Raw genomic sequence first — 22,566 nt, forward strand, 5'->3', positions numbered from 1 at the left:
TCCGCACCAGCAGGCTGGGCGCGCACTGAGTGTGCAAAACGCAAGACCTGGGAGCTCAAAGCTTCAGCCATTAAGATGAATAGGAACGCATGTAATGGGGAGTTTCTATACGGGACAGGATCCATGTCAAATAACGACACCTAAATCGGGTACCTGAGTGATACGGAGAACTTACAGGGGTACTTCTGAAATGAGCTTAAATGGCTTTCACGGAGTGCAAGCTCTGTAATGGCTGCAGTAAATTTGAGCCAGGGAAAGCCTTTAAAGAAGTATCAGAAAGATGACAGTTTTCATTTGGGAAAAAAGTGGGTCTGGGGTGGAGATTAATCTCGGTTGCCAGTATAGAAATGGCTGTGAATCTATTATATAGAAGAGACATTGCTGAAATATTCTGTGAATTCTTTAACAGATTTTCTAACAGTATTCTGTAGGTTATACTAATTCAAAATCCAGTGTCTGATTTTTCCCAAATGCCTAATGCTTAATCTCACTTCTGTCATTGGGTTATTTATTAACACTTGGTAAACAAAGCATTAGATATTTATTCATACCATTCCAATTGGAACCTCACTTTTTTTTCCAAAATGGAAAACAGTCTATTGCTTTTTATTTTAGTATTGATTCCTGCCCTTGCATCCTCAGACTTTTTGCTAACACATGTTAGAAACATCAAGGTAAGTAATCAACCGTGTTTGGGGCTCCCACTCCTCAAAGATGTATTTCTTGCAGTTTATCAGCATTTATCAGAGAGTTCATACAATGCTGGCAGCAGGAGCTCTGTGTTCTCTGGTTCCCCTGGACACAGGATAAAAGCTGGAACTCAGACTGGTTGATTTTAATCTGCCTCTGTTTTAAATCAGCTCTGAAGTTGTCTCTGTCTTTTTAAAACATCCCTTTCCTCTGTTTTCACTGTCATCACCACATAATGGTGATGTATTTTAGTAAAATATTTAAGTGTGTGAAGCAATCAGTGCTGCCGGGGAACTGGCTTTGGCACCTGTTAAGGAATACAAATGAAAAGATGGCTCTAAGAAGCAGAAAACAGAGATGTAACATGGCATCAAGATAAATGCCCACAATCCAAATGACTTAGTAGGATTTTTCTCAAAAGATTTTCATGTTAGCACAGCATGAGATAGATCTCTCGAAGGGGCCATTCTGGTTTTGACTGGATCTCTGAGTAAGGCAGTGCTGCCTGATGTTTTGCCTAATTTTCTTTGGTTAAGTTGCTGGCCACTACTCCTTGCCTCCATAAATTATTTCCCTCTCTCTCAGTGGCTGTGGACTCCAAGAAGTTCCAGAGGGCAAATCTCTTTAGAGAGCTTTCTGAGTTACTGGGTAGAACAGGACAAAGCAAGTTGCAGTTGATTGCAGTTGATTAGGTTATGATCTTTGCCAAGACTTTTTCTTTGAAAATCAGGATAATAACGTGTCTAACTTTTTAAAAGTCAACGTAAGATTTAATGCTGCAAACTGGAAATGCAAGAATTTCTTATTATTTAACCATCATGTAGCCCAGATATAATGTAGCTTTTTCCTGCTGATTACCATAGTGCCTGTGGTTCTCTGCTTGTCTTGCAATGCTGAAGCCTTTCTCAATGGAAATCTGCCAAAGCTCTGTGTAATGCTCCATCCATAAATGCAGAGCACTGTGGAAAAGTCAGTTGATTCTCCCAGTTCTGTTCTGTACTTCATGCAAATGTGATCTGATTGAAATGGAGGAGATTGCTCTGTAGGGTGAAGGTCTCGGTGCCCATCTGTGTCTTGGCTCCTTTGAGCAAGCAGTATCCAGTGCTAAAGCGGGGCTGGAATTCTGGCTGGCTGATGACCTTTGAGCTGTCAAAGCTGCTTTTAGAGCCACAGCCAGGTAGACACAGTTGGCAGGAATTCTGCTGAAAGTGGAACAAAACTCCACATCAGAGTTCCCTGTGTGTGCTGGCACACCATGCTCCGATGAGCTGCGTTATGGGCTCTTCTCCGTGGCACCCCATTAGCATCACTTGGGGTGATGAAATCTTCAATGTTGCTGTAGATTCAGAGATCTTTTTCATGCCTTGTTTTCCTATGTAGCATTCAGGGGTTTATGCAAATACCTCGTTCAGTGTTGTGGATTCCCAGCAGTCGCTGCAAGATAATTGTACGATATTTGCTGAGTCTTTTAGTAATGCTGTGGCTTAGTTTCCCAGGCTGTACAATCAGGGCTTCTTTCAGCAAGTACTGTATTCTTTCCCCTCTGTTTTCTTGGGAGTTCAAATTTCTTTTCCTCTCCAATTTCCATAGGTTTTTTGCACCTCTATTCTTTTCTGCTGCCACAGCAAAACAGTATTAAACAAAAGAAGAGTTTGTTGCTGTCACACAACTGAAAAATGATAAAATTCTAATAATTGGTGCACCTGGCAAATAGGTGAAAATAATACAGAAACATTTTATCAAGTAACAATTACCCAGGGTAGTGGATGTTAATTCTCATTTTAGTCTAGAATTTTGTAATCATTTTGATCGGCACACCATTGCTTTTTGCCCACATAGCTCAAAATGACCTTGATGTTAGTGATGGCTCAAGTTACACCCAAGTGAATCATTAAAAATGAAAAAAACCAGAACAAAATCACAGAGTCACGTAATCCCCTCGCCTGTGCCAAGCAGGGTAAATTAGAGCAGGTAGCTGGGTGGTGTCCAGCTGGACTGAGTATGTCCATTGAAGATCAGCCCAAGTGCAAAGTGAGTAGTGCCTTTCACAGAGACATTTTTCCTGTAGTTTCAGTGGAAATTGCAGAGTACCCCTCAAAATATTTACAGAATCAAAAGAGAGCCTCTTCAAACCTACTGTTGAAGCCCTAATTCTGATAAAGAATGTGCACGACAGCAATTCTATAAAATTTAAATGCAGGTACAGTATCTTTCAGTTTGGAAGCAGTAGTCAGAATTGCAGAATTTGTAGCTGTACACATTTTTATAGTTTTTTGTTGGTTGCTTGGGTTTTTGTTTCGTTGGTTTTTATTTTTGTTTTTGTTGTTTGTTTGTTTGTTTGTTTGGGGTTTTTTTTGTATTTTGTATAAACTGCCTGGTAGTTCCACTGTAAGGAAAAGTTTGGACCAACCAACCAAACTGACATTTCACAGTTCCATGTTTTCATTTCCCAGGGTGCATACCTTGTATTTTGTAAGGGGAAATGACAAGCTATAATGACAGTATGGATACAGAAAAGATAATTCCAATATTGGAAAGGTCAGATTTGAGTTGGTGCACACTCTATACAGGTATTAAAGGAATCCAAATATGCTTGTGTAAAGGAGAGATGGACACACAGAAATCATCTGGATGGCAGTAACAGTTTGAAAGATGAACCTAAAGAAATGCACACAGACTTTTTTTTTGCCAGACGCTTAACAGCAGAAGAGAAGCCTTCTCCCTCAAACTTTGCATTACCATAGATGTAATATGGTGTCTTGAAGAGAACCCCCAAATAAACAAAAAAATAACCCTCTGTGTCTCAGTTTCCACCTGTGAAAGGTACTGAAAGTCTTAAGAGTACTTGAGATGCGGATCTGATTTGTTGTGTCCTTCCCCCTGCATTTGGTGTAGTAGGTAAACACAATTCCACAAAATGTGACCCCCCCTGCTCTTGGAGCCAGAAGAGATAAGGTGTTTGCAGCTGAGCTGATGGGAATTGAGTTACACAAGCTGTTATTTTAACAGCACTCAGGAAGTTTGTTTAATGCCTGTCCTCTCTTTCAGAGCAGAGTACGTGATATTGTACAACTTCTGATATTTGCACCTACTCTGGGAGCAAATATGGGAACCCCCCCACGTTTTAACTGCTTATTTCCTCCCACCCCCATGCAGCCTTTTATAGTGACAGCCTCTCCTCTCAATCCTGTTGAATTACCTTCCTACCTGATCATGTCAGGATGAGAGGATGGTGGGCTAAATGAGACAAATTTAGGAGTCTGAAAAAAATGTAAGGGTGCATCTGCCTGATAGTTTGGATTTGTGTGACAGGGGGGAAAAAAAAAAAGTGCAAACTGGGTTTTTATGCTTTGGTACAACTCTTTTATTTCTTCCAAAGAAGTTTGAAAAGAAAATATGTAGTGCAGGACCCAGATATCTAGGAATTCTCAAGAAAAAGATGTCACTATGAGGAAAAGATATTTTTGTTTACTTGAGGTCAGTATACAGCCAACCTATACTTGAGGAAGACCTATTAAGCAGATTTTACTGTGTTTACAGTGTGCTTTAGTCTCAATGACATTTAATTATAAATGACACTGAGCATTTGAGCCTCTTTTCCTCTCATTCTCCCTCATATTTCAAGGGTCCATGTTTATTTTCAGCTGGAAGAAGACACATTTTTTGTCATATGAGCATAATATAAAGTGAGCAACATTCAAAGTTTAACTTACCTTTCAAAACCACAGTATTTAAGGTACACTAACTTCAAATGAAATCCAAAAGATTCAACAAAGCTGGGAATGCCATAAGCAAAATAACTACAACCTGCCTCACATCCCTTACTTGCTCTTCCCTCAAATTTACTTCAGTTTATTAATGAAGACCTTTCTCAAGCCTCCCTTCTCCTGGACTTCTTTTGACTTGTGACAACTATACAGATGCTAAGGGATTTATTTCTAAATGCAGCTTTCCTACCTAAGTCCTGATTTTTTCCTGTTTTTTCTCTTTACAGAAGCGAAATGCTGATAATGACTTGGTGAGTAAGACTTGGTTTTGTCTGGGCTACCAAGATTTTATGGTGACAAGAATATTCTTACTGTGTTCACAAAATGTTTCTGTGAGTCCAGTCTGAGCAAATGGATATTTCTGAGCCTGTGACAAGGGAAACAGGCCAGAGCTGCCTGTTTTAGGCAGTAGGACTAACTAGACAGTTTCTTTCCAAGCTCTGATGGAAGCTTCTGGACAAGGAAAGAGAATGAACAAATGATTTTTGATCTCGTTTTATTTGAATAAATACCTAAGTTGTTTTGAAGTCACCTGAATCTCTAACAGACTTTCATTCTGTGTTGGTTTTGTTTTTTCTATTATGTTGCAGTTATTGCTAAGGAGGGCAAAAGACTTCATCTCTGGGGCTGATTCCACTTGACACCTGGATTCCCTTTCAGCAATGCTTAAATGCTTTGATTGTTTGGGGACCTTCTTAATCAATCAGCAGAGATCAGGCCCACCAAAAAATCTCCAAGGTTCTTTCCAGTGCTGGTTTTGCTGCAAGAAGCAGACCTTGATGTTCCTCATGGGAACATCTATTGTTACACATGCTTTCACTTAGCGTCCAGGAACCTTATACCTGTGCATTCAAAGAAAATCAGTATTGCCTTGCCCATTTCCTTGTCTAAAAAAGACAGAGCTCCAGCTGGGAGGAAGCTGAGTATAACATAAAATAGAGTTTGGAGGCATTTGTTCTATTTTTAAACAAGAGGATTACTTACATCCCTGCTCTAGGAGTCATCCACTCCTCTGATAACTACAGTCACTAGTACAGTGAGGCAGCAGTAAGCAGTTGTGCTCTTTGAATAACCATAAAAAGTCACTCTCTCCGTAGAAAAAACCTATTCTTATGATGGCAGTATTTTTGCTGTCGTGGTAGTATTTTGTTAAAATCAACAGTTATAACTTGTTGAATAGCACCATCATGCCAGTGAAACAGATATCCAAGGACACACAGCTGTGCACCAATTCTTAGATGAAGTCTTTCTTTCTTTTTGCTTTGGAGTGATCAATGTCCTGCTGTGGGTTCTCTTTAAAAATATCATCATAACTGATTAACACACACATGAGTGTAACAGCTAGTGCTCTTTTTGTCTTTTTTCATTTCTCCATCTACAGGTTGTCAACGGGATAGAAATCTACAGCATGAAAATTGATAGTAAAGTAACTTCCCGGTTTGCACACAACGTCATCACCAGTCGAGCTGTCAATCGTGGAAATGTGTCCAAGGAAGTCTTCTTTGATGTTGAACTCCCTAAGACAGCCTTCATTACCAACTTCAGCATGTGTGTGATCTTTACAATATTGTTAAGGAAGACTAAAAATCTGTGCTAATTCAACTGGAAGAAACTGAACCCAAAAGTTCATTTTTTACTTTGCCATTTGAATAGATTTCTAAATACCTCCTGGGTAATTTTCTGGTATTATTAACTTAACATGCAAGATATGTGGAGAAAGGCAAACATTGATACATGTGTAGAAAAGATGACTAATTTTCAATTATATCTATTCATCATCATGAATAGAAGGGAACCTTAGGGAATGGGGAACCTTTCCTGCATATTCATCCACCTTTTCAGAAATACCTCTTACTTACTCTGGTATTATCAAACCAGGAAAGTTCCATTTCTTAATTTCCCTGATGGCATTATAGCTTAATTTATGTCTTCATTTAAAAATCTTATTTGAATGAAAGACAGAAAGTAGAATTATTCCTTTATATTGTATTTTCAGTTGCAATCTTGTGCAGTTCTCCACCATGATGAGGTTTGAGTCAGTTAAGCACATCCATCTCTGCTAATCACACTGTGCCTGCTTTATCTCCAGTGAAGAGGAGCAGTAGTTTTAGGGCACAACCACTCATAATGCATTTCGGAACTTCTGTGATAGAATGAGGTGATGAGAAATGGCTGCTTAGTCCTCTAAGGAGTTCAAGGATGAAATGCTTCTCTGTAGATGGTGACATCTGGACAGGTGAGTCACATCCAGAGAGTTGGTTTGCCGTGAGATGAGATGGTGAAGCTGCTGAAGTATAGGAATATGGCAGGTGTAAGTTGTGTTGCTGTAGCCCAGTTTTGATCTAATTCGAAGTAAAAAAATGGTTTGGATTCTTTTATGATACTGAGCACAGAGCTCTTCATTCCAGCTAACTTCTTTGAGGAGCCTGGCTTCAGTGAAAGGGCCCAAATCTTGGCAATAGCAGGTCTCTGAAAGTGGTTCTTAGCAAACAAATCAATAAAGGGAGAATTCCTGTGGTAACCTTTAATTGAACCAGGACTTTTTCATCTGCAGGACAATCGATGGTGTCACCTATCCTGGAACTATAAAGGAAAAGGAAGCTGCAAAAAAGCAATATGAGAAGGCTGTTTCAAGAGGACAGACTGCTGGTCTTGTTAAGTAAGGATCATGTCGTGTGTGGCTTCCCCAGCATCACTCCATAGCAGACTGTGAGATTGGAAATGCTGTGTTCTGGCACTTTGCTGACATTATGGGACCAAAGAACAATCATTATGTTATAGTTACCGTGGCACAAATTGTAAAAAGGAAATACAGCTTCTCACTGCAAGGCACTGTCTGCAACTATGGACAGGCTATTCCTGCAACTTTCACTGGTTTTGTGTGACCTCTTCCAAGGATTAATTTCACAGGGAAACTTGAATAAATTCTATAGGTTGAGTATGATTGTGAAAATTGATTGATGATTTTTAGCAATAGATCAAAATTCCAATCTTTGTTTTGCTTCCTTTCGAAAATCATACACCACCAATAAATATTGTGAAAGAGGATAAAGATCTTTTTCCTACCCACTTCAATACAGAGCTTCAGGAAGAAAAACAGAAAAATTCACTGTCTCAGTCAACATTAAAGCAGCCAGTAAAGTGACTTTTGAACTCACATACGAGGAACTGCTAAAGCGACAGTTTGGAAAATATGAAATGTTCATCAAAGTAAAACCAAAGCAGCTTGTCAAAGATTTTGAGGTAAATGGCAAACTGATCAAATTTGACTGTAATTAAAAGATGGTGAAATTCTGTATATCTGTTGAAAGTGGAGTACCATGGTCATTCCCATTGGTTCACAGGTAAGCTAAAGGCCATGATAACATTTCTCATGAGTCCCATGGGGGGCACTCACCAGCATGCTTTAATGCAGGCTTTTACTTGTAAACCTGACAAATTTGGTCATCTACTGAGCATTCCAAAAGAAATCTTGTATGAAAACCTGAAAAAGCTATTACAATGCCTTGGAATTGTTGGTTTTCTTATCTTCTTTTCTTCGTGTTAGAGCTGGGATTAATACTTAAAATCTAAGTTTCCAGAATTCCAACACGAATAATTGTAAATATCTTTATAGCATGAACTCCAGTTTTCTCACACCACTGTGAAACAGCACTATCCTTAAATCACAGTGATGCGTATGTCACATTCTGTAATACTGCAGCTTTTTGTGCCTATCTGCCATCATATGATACTGCTATCTAGTTTTCCAATATGTGATGTTTCTATTAAAGTTTACCTATTTCTGGCGTTGTTTTTAACTTCTGTGTTTGAAAAGGCCTCTTTGGCTCAAATTGTGTCCACACAAGTGTAGATTTGAACTGCTATTATGAATTACAAAAGTCAATTTCTTTGTGTTTATGAAAAGCCCTCTCTCACATTTGTAGTTGCTTATCCTCCTGTAAATGGCTGAGTTGATACATCATAGTTTAATCAATGACAGTAAATTTTCAATTAATATTTCAGATTGAAGTAGATATCTTTGAGCCCCAGGGTATCACTGAGCTGGAAGCAGAAGGAACATTCATCACCAATGAGCTGCAAAATACCATTAAAAAATCTTTTTCAGGAAAAAAGGTACATTGATTACTGCATTCCATGATTTATTTATTTATGCTTATAATTCTGAAATAATGATTTCAGTGCTAGCAATGGCAGCAAGAGGAAACCTGGCTACCAGTAAGATTATCTCTTACAGAGGATCTGAATTGCTGACAAGCAGTTTTCCCCTATATGGGGGTGGTAGAATTCCTAAAACATACAACAGTTTTATCAAAGGTGTCGTTCAGAGTGAAGAACTGACCCAGAGCAGATGGGGAAGTAAGCTTATGGAGAAAGCCCTGGATAGCAGCCTTCATGTGTCAGTTACCACCAATAAATTTCTAAATACATATGGATACATACAATCTAGTAGCCAACCTGATAAAACAGGTTGTTCTTATGTCTGTGAAAATAAATATACCAGCTTCAAAAAAATGCAGATGTGTTTTGTAGATTTTCAGCTATTAAGGTTCAGGTCTAAGGAAGGCTTTTCTTTTCAGGGCCATATCTCTTTCAAGCCAACCCTTGATCAGCAGCGAACCTGTGCAAATTGCTCACAGTCTGTCTTGGATGGGGATTTTACTGTAAGATATGACGTGACGAGAACAACTCCAGATAATTTGCAAGTAAGTCCAACAACCTGAAATTCTGAACTGTTGAACAGTTTAACTTGCACAGTAAAGGTCAGTGAGCAGTGAGGGCCAGCGGTTTCCTGAGAGACAGACAGCTGAGTGTGAGCAGGAGTCAGTCCTCAGGGTGGGATCCAAAACAGTGGAGTCCATGACCAGGAACAGGTATAGCTGTGACACAGCTGGAGACAGATATTCTAACACTGTAGCTCAAGCAGGAACTAAAGGACCAGGCTTGCAATTAAGTGACATTCCTCAGCCCATGGATAGAGGTGAGATTGGTCAGGGCCATTAAAACTTTTTAGGCCACTCAGAGGCTAAAAATTAAATGAAAATAGTATCTCCTTTATCTCTCTTACATTTAAAATGTACCAAACTTCGTGGTGGTGGCGTGGGGTTTTTTTAACGTTGTCTTTTTCAGATTGTCAATGGCTACTTTGTACACTTCTTTGCACCAACGAATCTTCCAAAGTTGTCCAAGAATATTATTTTTGTTTTGGATACTAGTGGCTCGATGAGTGGAAGAGAAATTGAACAAGTGAGTTATTACATTAGTATAGAGTTCCAGTGAAAGAGCTGGAACAAAGTGCTGGGAGGGAGGTGGTGCTGGAAGGGACACAATGCCTTACAGTGCACATATGCTGCTCAAGCTGTACAAAGTGGCTCGGTGGTGTGACCTCTCTAATGCCCAGTGCCAGATGTACTAGTTTGCAGTGTTACAAAATCTATACATTTAGCTGATATTTACTCATAAATATCATTAGTTCAAAACTCTAACTATCAACATTTCCACGGAGTGCTGTCATGTGTGTTTGACAGTTCCAAAATAAGCTGTGCATAGAGGTTATGTGCATTTTCTCTATTCATTCTGTATCTGGGAAGCAGCAGCTCTTTTCAGAGTTAGGACTGAGCTAATGTTCTGAATTTTCAGGTTTTGGTTCTGCATCAAAATATCCAGGCATGCTTGTTTCTGAGCTTCTCCACTAACCTGCAGCCCATTTGCCATGCAAGCTTATCTCAGTGTAAGCAACCAACCATGACAGGAAAGCTGATTTTCATCTCAGCTACAAAGATTTACCAGATGTTATTGCAGCTGACTTCCCTAGAGTTACTCTGAAATAGACACAGGAACTGGCAAGAACAGAACAAGAGTTTTTGCAGTATGTACTGTATAGGAGTAAAAAGTAGCCCAGTGCTGAGAGATTAATGATGTAAAATCTGTAAGCACATATTCTGTTAAACGTTGAATCATATATTTAAATCTCTTTGTCATATAGACAAAAGAAGCCCTGCTAAAAATACTAGATGACATTAAGGAAGATGACTTCTTCAATTTCATATTATTTGATAGTGAAATATCTACCTGGAAAGAAACATTAATCAAGGCCACTCCTGAGAATCTGGATGAAGCGAGGAAGTTTGTTAGCCAAATTTCTGCTCAAGGCAGTAAGTACTTGACTGGCCTTGCCAATAGGTCATTGAGTCAGTTAATTTATTGATTGGTTCTGTGAACACAATGCTACAGTTGGGGTTTCAGATTGCTGATGAGGCACTCCTGAAGTTCAGTTTTAATCAGAACATGACATCTATTTCTCTTTATGTTTCCAAAGTCCAGGTACTTTTCTATCTAGACATCTCCCTGCTTGTGAATCCAAATCTTTCATTTTCTTACTGTAATGAAATCTCTTCAGACCCCAGTGAAAAATGGACCTTTATTTTGACAGCCTTTGCTGAACCTAATTTTCTATGTCTGCCTCATAGTGACAAATTTGCATGGTGGTTTGATGAGAGGAATTGATATTCTGAATGCTGCTCATGAAGAAAACCTTGTGCCCAAGAGAAGTGCTTCTATAATTATCATGTTAACAGATGGCCAACCAAATGTAGGTAAGTTTGTGTCGGATGGAATAATAAAGAGAGTTCATTAACTAACAAACAAGGCTAGCTAATATTGGCCTACAGCTTTGACTTCTGGATATTTTCTTGATTTGGATGCTACTATACCAGCATCATAGTACTAAATCAAGCTTTTGGTGATTTCTCCTAAGAAAACTGATCATGCCAAGTCACATTTGATTTTGTCTATCATTTTATCTATTTGGAAAACAAACATTTCCTGGTCTGATGCAGGTGTATCAAATACTCTTGAGATTGAGAAAGCAGTGAAGAAGGCCATTGATGGTAGATACACCTTATACAATCTTGGCTTTGGCAGTGGTGTTGACTATGGCTTCCTGGAGAGGATGGCACTGGAGAATAAAGGATTAGCCCGTCGGATCTATCCTGACTCTGATGCAGCTTTGCAGCTTCAGGTGCAGTAATTACCGTGTACATGAGATCAGAGATACATTAGGTCAGATAACTGTTCATGTTATTGTTTTCAAATAATCCAAATCCTAATGTGTAATCTGATACTGAGATACTCTGGAGACTCTAGATCTGCTGCAATCAGAGTATTAAAATCATAGAATACTTTGAGTTGCATTTCATTTTCCTCTTCTCTTATATAAGCAGGAAGTGCAGGGACAGTAGAAGGGGATACTGTGGGCTGTGGCAGGGAGCTTTAAACTCGGCACAGGATGACACAAGTCACAGTTCTGAAGGACACTCTGTTGGAATTGCTGCAGTCCTCGTATCTCCTGCACCTCACAGATCATGTGGTTAATGTCATATCAAGGGACAAGAAGGTTAACAGATCATAAAGCTCTAGATATTCTTTCCTTAGAAACTTACTGCAAGCAGGTATGTCTTACCACACTCCAGAGGCATTTTGGAGTTGCATAAGATGTGGGAACTGGTGTAGGCCTTACAGAGTCTCATATTCCAATAGCAGCCATTCGAAGAATTCACCAAAGAATTAGATATTAGATTTCATTGCAAGCTCTCCTAAAATTCAATACCAGTCTCCTTTGATTATGTTCTCATGTCAGTCTTTACAGAGAAGGGGTGTAGAAAATTATCTCTATCAAATAATGGGAGGTTTGGTATCCCTCTTGATTTATATTGATGGAACTCATCATCCACAGCACATTCTCAATTTTTCCTCTCAGCAAGACTGAAGAGTTTGTATGTCCTCTCTCATTTCCATTATTTGTAGATTTCTAGGCCTTGCACTCTGAGATTTAACTAAATATCTAAACATTTTTTATAAAATACACTATTGGTTTTCATTGCTGAAATAGCCGGATGTTTCTGGTTACTGATCTACCCATAAATTAAAGAAACAATGATAGTTAAATGTTTTCTTTTCTTTTTTTTTTTTTTTTTCCAATCCTACAGGGGTTTTATGACGAGGTGTCAAATCCCATGCTCATTGATGTGGAGTTAAACTACCCAGAAAATGAAATATCAGACCTAACTACTAACAGCTTTAAGCATTTCTATGATGGCTCTGAGATTGTGGTGGCTGGGCGCTTTGTAGACAGCAACCAAAACCATTTGTCTGTAGATGTAAGAGGTGAAGGTGTAAGTATGGATTTCTTTGACCTCTGTAAGCTAAACAAAATCACTGAATGCTTCTTTTCCCTCCATTGTGATGAACAAAAATGTGAATGTGGAAAACTGGGTTATGTTCTATGGTGTACACCTCTTAAATTCCCAGGAGTAATGGGACAAAATTCCTCATCCAACACTGGCAATTTTCTGGGGTAGAACAAGACTGGTTTTCAATTTCATAAGATTTTTAGGTGTGAAAGGGCTTAATTTTTGGGAAGTTCTGTCAGTCCCTTACTACTTGAGAATACAGAGGATGTTCTTACTCCCAACAGGCTAATGATGCCCTGTCATACACTACACAGCAAGATGCTGAGCAAACAGCTCAGGCTTTCCAAGAGCAACAATACATATTTGGAGAGTATATTGAAAGGCTCTGGGCTTATCTTACCATTGAACAACTCTTGGAAAAACGGTAATTATACCTGAAATAATAATAACTGGAATAATAATAATAATAATAATAATAATAATAATAATAATAATAATAATAGTACCTTAGCTCTGAAGCCCTTATACCCTCTGACTCCTGCAGTTTCTAGGATGTGAAGCTGAGGTGCCAATGGGAAAGCATAAAAATCAGTGAGGGAGATCCACCACGCTGTTCTTCTCCCTGGCCTCAGTATTCCTGTTTCAGGTTGCAAATGGAACACTTTTAAGTTATTGCCAGTATAAAGCACAGTTTTGCCTTTCTCTTGGACAGACAGTAGAATCAGAAGTGCTCTTAGACTGTAACAGATACATCTTAACAATAAATTACCTGCAGAGAAATGATTTTACTTTAAAATATTTAATCTGAAGTGTGGTGAGTGATTCAGCAATCTGATGCTGGGAGTCTCTTCCTGTATTCAGCCTTACAGCTACAGGAGAAGAAAAGGAAAACCTTACAGCTCAAGCCCTGGCTCTGTCACTAATGTACAAATTTGTAACACCACTGACATCCATGGTGGTAACAAAACCAGAAGAAAATGGCAACGAAGAGGGGATTGCTGATAAACCCACTGAAGGTATAGACATCTACACAATTGTACTGTATTTGAGAAGCCAAGTGTTCCTTTGATGTTCCCCTAAAGAAAGGCTTTCATGTGGGCACAGTTTGAAATATGTATCTGAAAAATCTACTTTCCAAGCCTGGCATGTGTGTGGTTTATGCAAAATTACTTCTCATTGTAAAGCTCATTTCCATCAAACCATCCTTCATTACTAAATCATATGGGGAAAGTATTATAAATTTAAAATAAATGTATTTTAAACTAAATAGAAAAACTATTACAGAAAAAGACCCTGAAAACCAAAGAAGCATTTCTAATCTAATATTCCAGCTATATTCAGATGATTTACCATCACTTTCTCCTTTATTTTTCTACATACTTCAGCCTAAGGATAGATGTAGTAACCTCTTTCCACATGAAAAGGGAAAATTTGCAAGAGCTCTTCCTCAGGCAGGATGTATCAGGTTGTAAAAAGATGGAGAATGGATGTGTAAAACACAATAGTCACATCTATATTGCAGAAAGAGAAGCAATTATATTGAGAACACACAATTTGTTTTCAACTCCTCTGATATTTTAGCTAATTATGAACTCCTTGCTCAGTGAAACATTCTTTCCTACACTTCAGCCTCTCAGTTTAACCCCTGTGTAACAAATATTCTGTCCCTCTTTGCTCTTTGGCCAAGCAAGGCAGTGCTCTCTGCTCAGTGTGCCCCCAAGCCATCCTAACTTCATCTCCATGTATTGTTTGAGCCACCCTCATCCCACAGCTCTGACAGAGGCTTTCCAGTCTCTTCTATCAGCATTCTTTTTTTTTTTTTTTTCCCCAACTTTTGTTTAAAGCCCCTAAAAGTTCCTTGGAGGCTCTGTGTGGGCTCTCTGCTGCCTTCTGGATGAAAAACTTCTTAATGTCCTGATTTTGGCATAGGAACTTTAGGCGTTTTAGCATAACAGAGATACTGGAGATTAGTGAGGTTTTTTTCAGCTGCAGTAAATCCTGAAACCAGTGAATTGCTAAGTGCCCTTCAACTCTGAATCATTCTTCAGGAATTCTGCTGATAATTTTTTTCAGTATTTTTCATGACTCTGGTAATGGGATACTGACATAAAACCCCTGCATGATTAATTTAGCATTCAAGTCACCACACAACATAATGACTCTAAAGTTTGCAGCTGCCCTCCATAGGATGGAAACCCCCAAACATCTGACACAAGTGGCATCCACTCAGTCATCTTCAGTTCTTTGCTTTCCCTTTCCAGGTATTTGTAGTACAAAGCCTCTTTTCTGAATCTCTTTCCAAGAAAATTTTCTCTGTATGTAGATAGTATGGAGCAGTAATAGGAGAAAATACTCAAAGCACTGCCCCTGTGTAAGAAAAAAGTTTTACTCACCCTGAAGTCTCAATTCACAAATCAATGTCATCCAGTTGTCATCCAAATCATCCAGTCAGTTTTAATAGAATCATCCAAATGCCTGGAAAACCACAAAATAGTAAAACCAGTAAGGAACATTTTGCAATATAGGTATGGCACAACAATAAAACAATTCCAAATAGAGCTCTTGTCCCATACACAATAAATAGCAGTTCTGCTGTCCCACATAACAGCTTTTTACTTTCTGTACATTTCTGTTTGATCTGCAAATACTGAGTTGTATCACTGGGAAGAAGAGACATTACAAGATACTGAAGATAGCTGGTTGAGTTTCCAAACTGTTTTTTTATAATGTTTTATTAGGGTCAGAATCCTTGTTGTTTAATTGTATAACTGAAACTGTAATTTTCTCTTTTTCTTCCTTTTACCTTGTACCTGCCCGTGGTAACAGCTGAAGGTATGTACATTTTTTACTAAATTTATTTAATATTTTTAATAGAGATGGATTTCCTACATTACATATTTGATCTGGGCTGCAGTATTTTCATGAAGTTCATGGGGAATTAATCAAGATCGTGTTATAAATAAATGTACAGTTTTTCAGATGGGTAAGTTTGTAAATAGTGGTTTCAGTTTAGTTCCTGTCTCTGATGGTTGCAGCATCCCACCTCCATCCCATAGAATTCAGGCCCAGGACAGGTGAACTGTTCTCCAGGGCTGCCACTGGGGACTTCCAGGTACCTGCGTGTAGCAATCTCATGACTGGAGACAAAGGTGTCTTCATTCATGCCATGGTTGCCACTTCTAAAGCACAGAGCCCTGTCTACAGACACCCCGACAGAATTTCAGTTGTAAAGAGAGCAGAAGAGTAGAAAAATGTGGAACCAGGTGGGCATTTCTTCCTTCCTGGGAGTACAGTTTAGAACAAGGAGGCACAGAGGGATCAGAGAACAGCAGGTTGTCCCAGTCCCAAGAGCAAACCCCGTGCTTTTGGAGATGGAACATTTGTGGGGGAAAGCAGGGTGTGCTTTCAGTCCCTTCAAGACTGTTGCTTTGTAAATTTTAAATAAACTGTTTTTACTAAATTTTTACTTGGGAATATTTAGAAATTTGTACATAATTACAAGATTTTGGAAGGAAGAAGAAATGAAGTAGGTGAGATTGGGTTTTGGTCTTTGTAGCCTCTAAAATACCATTTTGTTTCATTCAAGCAGGGATGTTCACAGGTCCTTTGATGGGTAAGTCATTTACTTTACTTTTCTAAATGGAGCAGGATCTGTCAACTGAAATTACCTGAGGCAGAGATGCTTTTTCTGGCAGTACAACTGCACTTAAAGAAATAGTACCAAATTCTGCTCACTGCTGAAAACAGTGAACTTAGTGGTTGAACAATAGGAGGTGACAAAGTTTCAGCTAAATAGTTTATAAGCATGAATGCCTGTTCATTAAACCACCATTTTTTTTCCTGAAAGCTGTTTCCCAAGAACAGAGGATGGACTTAGCTCTGCATTTCCTTTGGAATTATATGAAACAAGGGACTGTGATGTCAGCATCTCTGGCTAAATTAACGTGTTCAGTCACTTGTGCAAAAAGCATCTGTTTTATTCAAGAGACAGCAACTGATCCAGCAAATTGCTGGCTGTGCAGTCCTGGAAATGGGAGAGTTAGATTTTTTTTTTCTCTGGAGATTAGTGCCAGTCTCTGTCTCTGTCTAGTTTTTTTGAAATCTTACTGAAAAGACTTAAATTCATTCTGGAAAAAAACCCAAACAACAACAACAACAACAACAAAAAAACAACCAACACCAACCCAAATGTCAAAAAGTCAGAAGTTTTCAATGGATGATGTTGCATTTCCTTGCTGATAGCTTAATCCTCAAATCTGAAATATTTATGTCCTACAAAAAGGTTGCTTGGGCTATATGGAAACCCTCAGAGCAGTTTAGACTACAAGCGAAATCTGTCTCTATCCTGAAGTTTTGTTTGATTCAAAAACAGCACACGAACTGTCATTCTATAGATTACATGCTTTAAAAACTAGGATGCAATTAGTTATTTACCTAGCATATTAATTCCCTGACATCTTACATGGGCCATGCAATTTTCCAATTTGGTATGAGTTTTTCTAACAACTTTCTTTCCTTCTGCAGCTTCACCACTATATCACACACATGCACCACAACCCACATGGTATACTAGTGGTAAGTAGCTGGAGTAGTGTCTGTGTAGAGAACAGAAGAGGCTTTAAGTCTAAATTTAAGGCTGAATTACACAATTCTTATTAATATTTTCAATAATTCCCTTCCATAAAAGTAGCCATTTTTCATTTTTAAGGGGCGGGTATTTGAATTTACTTTTTAAACATTTCTCAATGTCTTCTAAAGATCAAGTAATTGAAATAATATGTGGTCATTTTCTCAGTCTTTCTTCCCATCAGATAACTGCCTGTTTTCTATGAAATAATTTATATTTAGTTATTAAATTTAAATATTAAACATTAAATGCTCATATGGAGCTTTGACCCTGTGTTTCACTATAAAGACACCAGTGATTTGCCTTTACAGTTGATGGAGACCCACACTTCATTATATCAGTACCACAAAAAAAAGATGCCATTTGTTTCAATATCAATGAAAACCCTGGCATGATCTTAAATTTAATAAATGACCCAGTTACAGGTAAGTTTTAAACTTTTTTTTTTAAATACAGGATACTTCTAACAAAATGTGTTTAAAGGCTATTTCTCTCTTTATAATGCATAAGCTTTTGTTCCCAGCAAAGTTAGCAGGTGGTCCTGTAGTGTACCATTACCATGACTGTTTTCACTTCTTGTAGCAAAATGAACTTTTAAACTTATTTTAAAAACCACTCTGAGGGTTGAGAGTAGTAATTTGACTCAGTGAGTTGTAGTAGAAGCAATAAAATAATCCTTAGGTCGCCAATTTGTGGAATATCTGGTAAAGAGAGGCTGATGTCACTCAGACTCTGTACCCATCACAGACTCTCTGGGCTTTGGGAAAAACTGAACTTTTCTCAACAAAATGATTGTTGGCTTTGTGGAAATTCACAGAACACCCCCCAGAACTTTATTTTGCTTTGGTACAAACATACACAAGTAATTCTGATCTATTTTTCAACTCATATTTAATTTCTTAAGTTGTTAAATTTTCAAGACACTCCTTGACATCAGTTGGTCAGGTCCTGTCTATAATAAACAATATTTGTTTCATTTCTGTATTAGGCATCACAGTCAATGGAGAACTTATTGGTGATAAGAGAGCAAATAGTGATGCAAAGATCCAAAACTCCTATTTTGGAAAACTTGGTATTGCCAATAAGCAGCTGGGTGTAAAGCTGACAGTAACTCCTGAGACGATCACAATTCAGAATGGGGATGAAAAAACAGGTTTCACCTGGCTGGACTCAGTCACCTTCCAACAAGCAGGGTAAGACTTACAGAAAGGGTGTCAGGCTCTTGTATTACTTTCTTCTCTTCTTAAAATATTTTTAAATATTGATCAATAATAGACTTCTAAGATTCATGTGTGAATCTACACAAGCAATTGATTCAAGCCCTGCTGGATTCTGCTCTTTACTTTATTGTGTTACTGTTGAATTAGTCACAAATTTCTCTGCTTGAAATAAGTAAATGAAGTATTTTCCCTGATTTTCTATTGCTGTGACTAAGCTAAAACTAGATTTAGTATTGTGCTTTATGTAGCAGTGTCTTGCAAATACTTAAGGAGTAACTTCAGTGTGTAACCTTTCAAAGGCATAACAGTGTTCCAAAAAAAAATCTCCATTTTAAAAATGGAACTTGTGGCAGTTACAGAATTGGTATATTTTTCCTTGTCAGCAGGTATATTTCTCATGGGATCTATTACAGAATCATTTATATCTGTGCAAAAGATTTATAGAAGGAACAGGCAAAATTTCCTCTTCTTCCTCCTTTACATTTCATTGTGTAGAATAAAATTTCTGCCTTCTCAAGGCCTGGTAGTGCAGCAGAAAGAGCAAACTGTCATTCATACACATGATTTTCTTTTGTGATAAACACATGGATGATATCACTGACACAATCAGGAACAAATCTTCTCTACCCTAGCACTAAAATAGGCAGTTTGGGAGTTGACTTTTCTGGAAAAACTAAAGGAAAAAATGTCATGTAGCATCCAGGCAAAGAAGTGACGGTTTTATCAATAGAATTTGTATGACTGAGCAGGAGGTGCTGTTTGTACATATCACCAACCTGTCTGTGACTAATTACACTGTTAAAGGACAGGTTTTGCTAAAAACATCTTACTCAAAAGTTTAAAGGCCACGTAGTGTTTTCCAGTGTCATTTAATATGATTCTGTGACTGTCTGTGAACACACAGAGAGACTCCATGGACCAAAACAGGCAGTACACTCTCTCTCTGAAAAAACACTGAGCAGTTTATAAAGCTACATTTGTTTATTCTTCTCACATTTCTTTCTGTTGTGGTTAACTCTGGTAACCACGATGTTCTAAGTCCTGTTTTTCTTTTTTCCTCAGTTTAACTCTGATAATTAACAAGAAAAAAAATCTGGTGCTCTCAATGGGCAGTGGTGCCTCATTTGTTGTTGTTTTGCACCAAGTATGGAAGAAACATCCTCTCCACCAAGATTTCCTGGGACTGTATACATTGAAAAGTGATAAACTGTCTGAACAGACCCATGGATTATTAGGTATGACTTTGTTTAGTGTTTCCCTGACGGTCTTTCTTTATGAGGCTACATAATTTATAGACAGAATATTGTACTTGTGCTGAGAATAATCACACCCAGAAATTTCAGAGGTCAACACATGGATTATTTGATTTTTAAAAAGCTAAAACATGTCATAAGTTCATCTGAATAGACAAGACACCAAGAGAGGTGTCTTGAAGGATATCTAGAAAAGGCTGTAATAGTTCTGGGCAGTCAGAAGCTGGAACTTATGTCCAGATGATGTGGATGCAATTCTGGGTTATAAACAGAAAATAATACCAATAATACCAATAATACCAGAGGCATATGTTCAGCCTTACCTGAAACTTGGTGTTTGCTTATCCAATCAAAACCCTGAAGGGACATGGAAACCAGTAGAGGAATGTAGAAATTCTGGGATTTCTGTTTGGTTTGCTTCTGTTTTAATGCCTGAAATGGTAATTTTCACTTCTCTTTTTAGGACAGTTTTTCCGGTCCATTGACTTCACCATCCTTGAAATTCATCCTGGGTCTGATCCCAAAAAACCAGATGCCACAATGATTGTTAAAAACAATGAACTGATAGTAACAAGGTATAAAATAGTGAAGTCCTTTAGCAAAGATTTAAGCAAGATTCCTTGTCCAGGTGCAGTTCCTACCTCAGTACTACCATGGCTGTGTTTTTCCCTTTCAGGGGCTGGCAAAAGGATTACAGAAGAGATCCTAAACACGGCGTTGATGTTCCTTGCTGGTTTGTCCATGACAATGGAGCTGGCCTGATAGATGGTGCTCACACAGATTATATTGTTTCCAGTCTCTTTTAAGCAACTACAACTTCCTCCAAATGCACAGGCAGACAGTATTTTTCTGAAAGAACAGTATTCTCAACATATAGGAACTATTCAAAGCATATAGGCATACCATGTTTAGTAAGGACAAGGTATGGTGGTTCTGCTACAGAGTTTTACTGTGTATTTGATCCAATCTGAAAAGCAAGATCCCTCATCCTCTGAAGTGTCCTCCTTATTATGTTTAAAATTCTGACTTTAAATGTTACTTTGTAAAACATAACAGAAACTCTCTACACAATTTTTAGTCAATAATTGAGTGTCAGGAGTGATTAAATTAAAGTATCAGTACTCAGTGCCTGGTTCTCTTATTCTGACAGCTCAGTGTTCTCATGCCAGCTTCACAAAGCCTAGGGTGCCAGATGCATTTTGGAATTGAGCACAAGTTTGCTTACTTCTAAAGCAAAAAACCCAACCAACCAAAAACATGTTCTCTCCCCCCCCATATTTCTTATTTACTTCAAGATTTCTTTTAATCAAATCAGCCACAAAAAGGCAGTTGTGGTCTGACATGGCAAAGCAGAAAATCCCTCAAGAGTAATAGGACAAAGAAAAAAAGTCATTGTGTGGAAAACTGAAATGCAGAACACAGAGAAAAGAGGAGTGTAGTCAGAGAAACAGATGATAGAAGATGTGATAGCTTAAATTGAAAGAACAAGGGTAGAGGTGAACAAAAATGCAACAGAAAAATCAAAGAGAAAAAAATTGAGGACAGATATACTTACTGCTAAGTTTATGGGAGATACGAACATTTTTGAGGAGCTGAATCCTTTACTGAAAGCAGCAGTTTCGTAGAAGAAAAAAAAAAAACAGGTGAAGGGAGAGGGTGTCACAGTGGCTGCAGATCTTTGCCTGCTAAACCCAGACAGAAACGGTGAAAGAAAGCAGTAATTTCTACAGAAGGAAATAAGTGACTGAAAAACGAGGAAGGCAGGAAGAACAACAGAAAGGAGCGAGAGAAGACCAGAACAAGCTTAATTTTACATAGTTCTAAAATATTTTGTAAGGGAATCAATTAGATGGAATAGAATGAAATGAAGCAATGATCCATTTTGGATCCTGAGACAGGAGCTGTGGCACTGCCCAGGGGGCTGGTCCCGTCCTCACTTGCTCCATTAACACAGTAAAACTGAGCAGTGGACTGCAGACCTTGACCTACCTGGCCGGCAGAGTTTGGGCACAAGGCAATCCTGGGCCAGCCAGAACTCTCCTGTTTGATTTATGAGGATGAGGCAAGTCTCTGGAGGTGTCAGGAGTCTTGTCTGTGACTGAATTGGGAGCCATTAGTTGCTGTCAGGGGCTCTGGTCTGCTTGTGCAAGGCTTCTGTTCAATAAGCACTGGGAGATTCCTGCAAGGCAGGAGGTAACAGCTAATGTAGCTAAAGGTAACAGAGGGCAGAGAGAAGCAGCAGAGAGATGCTCACAGTTAGATAAAACATTTACTCCTCCTACTGATGGCTACAGTGCTGGTTAAAAGAGAAGTGTGGGGCCATGGCCTGTGAGATATGTATAGACCTGTTACATATACACTGACACTACTCTGTGTTGGAATTAGAAATTACAAAGTGCTGAATATTCATCACTGCATCTGCCTTCAGCTTCTGTGCAAGGGAAGGGAACATAGGAAAGCAGAAACCCACTCCGGGGTTTGGACAGCAAAGGAGGAGAGAGACTAAGCAACAAATTAAGACAATTATTCAAGGAAAGAGGGGAATGTCACCTACTTTCAGAAAGGAAAGCACACGTGCAGAGGGTATTTGGGAGCTGCAGCAGCCAGGCACACCAGCGACTTCAGGCTTCTGCAGAAAGCACAGAAATCTCTGTCAGCACAACTTGTCTATTCGAAGTCAGATAAAAATCTTTGAACAATGTGAGGAGCTTTTCTCGTACCTTAATGAATTCCCTGGCCCAGAGCTTCTTTGCAGTGAGGGAAAACTGCATTAGCAGGGCAGCAGCAGCCTGGGAAAGCTCAGGCACTGCAGTTTGG

General features: G+C 38.6%; 1 protein-coding gene and 1 long non-coding RNA gene across 2 annotated transcripts; one reads left to right on the plus strand and one right to left on the minus strand.

The window, feature by feature from the left end:
- Positions 1-578: 578 nt before the first annotated feature.
- LOC136296335 (inter-alpha-trypsin inhibitor heavy chain H3-like) lies at positions 579-20,839 on the plus strand. The gene is made up of 22 exons (XM_066195338.1): positions 579-674; positions 4,685-4,708; positions 5,839-6,005; positions 7,012-7,116; positions 7,538-7,700; positions 8,463-8,573; positions 9,038-9,163; positions 9,588-9,704; positions 10,444-10,612; positions 10,928-11,053; positions 11,297-11,478; positions 12,446-12,631; positions 12,934-13,073; positions 13,511-13,665; positions 15,476-15,481; positions 16,236-16,262; positions 17,174-17,224; positions 17,588-17,701; positions 18,265-18,469; positions 19,559-19,731; positions 20,213-20,324; positions 20,426-20,839. The coding sequence occupies exons 1-22, from the start codon at positions 585-587 to the stop codon at positions 20,553-20,555; spliced, it is 2,679 nt and encodes an 892-aa protein (XP_066051435.1). The 5' UTR covers positions 579-584; the 3' UTR covers positions 20,556-20,839.
- On the minus strand, positions 13,172-22,380 carry LOC136296336 (uncharacterized). The gene is made up of 6 exons (XR_010722895.1): positions 22,304-22,380; positions 21,739-21,928; positions 20,391-20,598; positions 20,073-20,263; positions 15,043-15,124; positions 13,172-13,286 (listed from the first exon to the last, which is right to left on the minus strand). It is a non-coding gene; the product is annotated as an uncharacterized lncRNA (long non-coding RNA).
- Between the last annotated feature and the right edge of the window lie 186 nt (positions 22,381-22,566).

The sequence above is a fragment of the Chamaea fasciata genome, unplaced genomic scaffold (genome assembly GCF_029207755.1).
Source record: "Chamaea fasciata isolate MVZ Bird 193981 ecotype frontalis unplaced genomic scaffold, bChaFas1.0.hap1 SCAF_13, whole genome shotgun sequence".
Classification (NCBI taxonomy): Eukaryota; Metazoa; Chordata; class Aves; order Passeriformes; family Sylviidae; genus Chamaea; species Chamaea fasciata.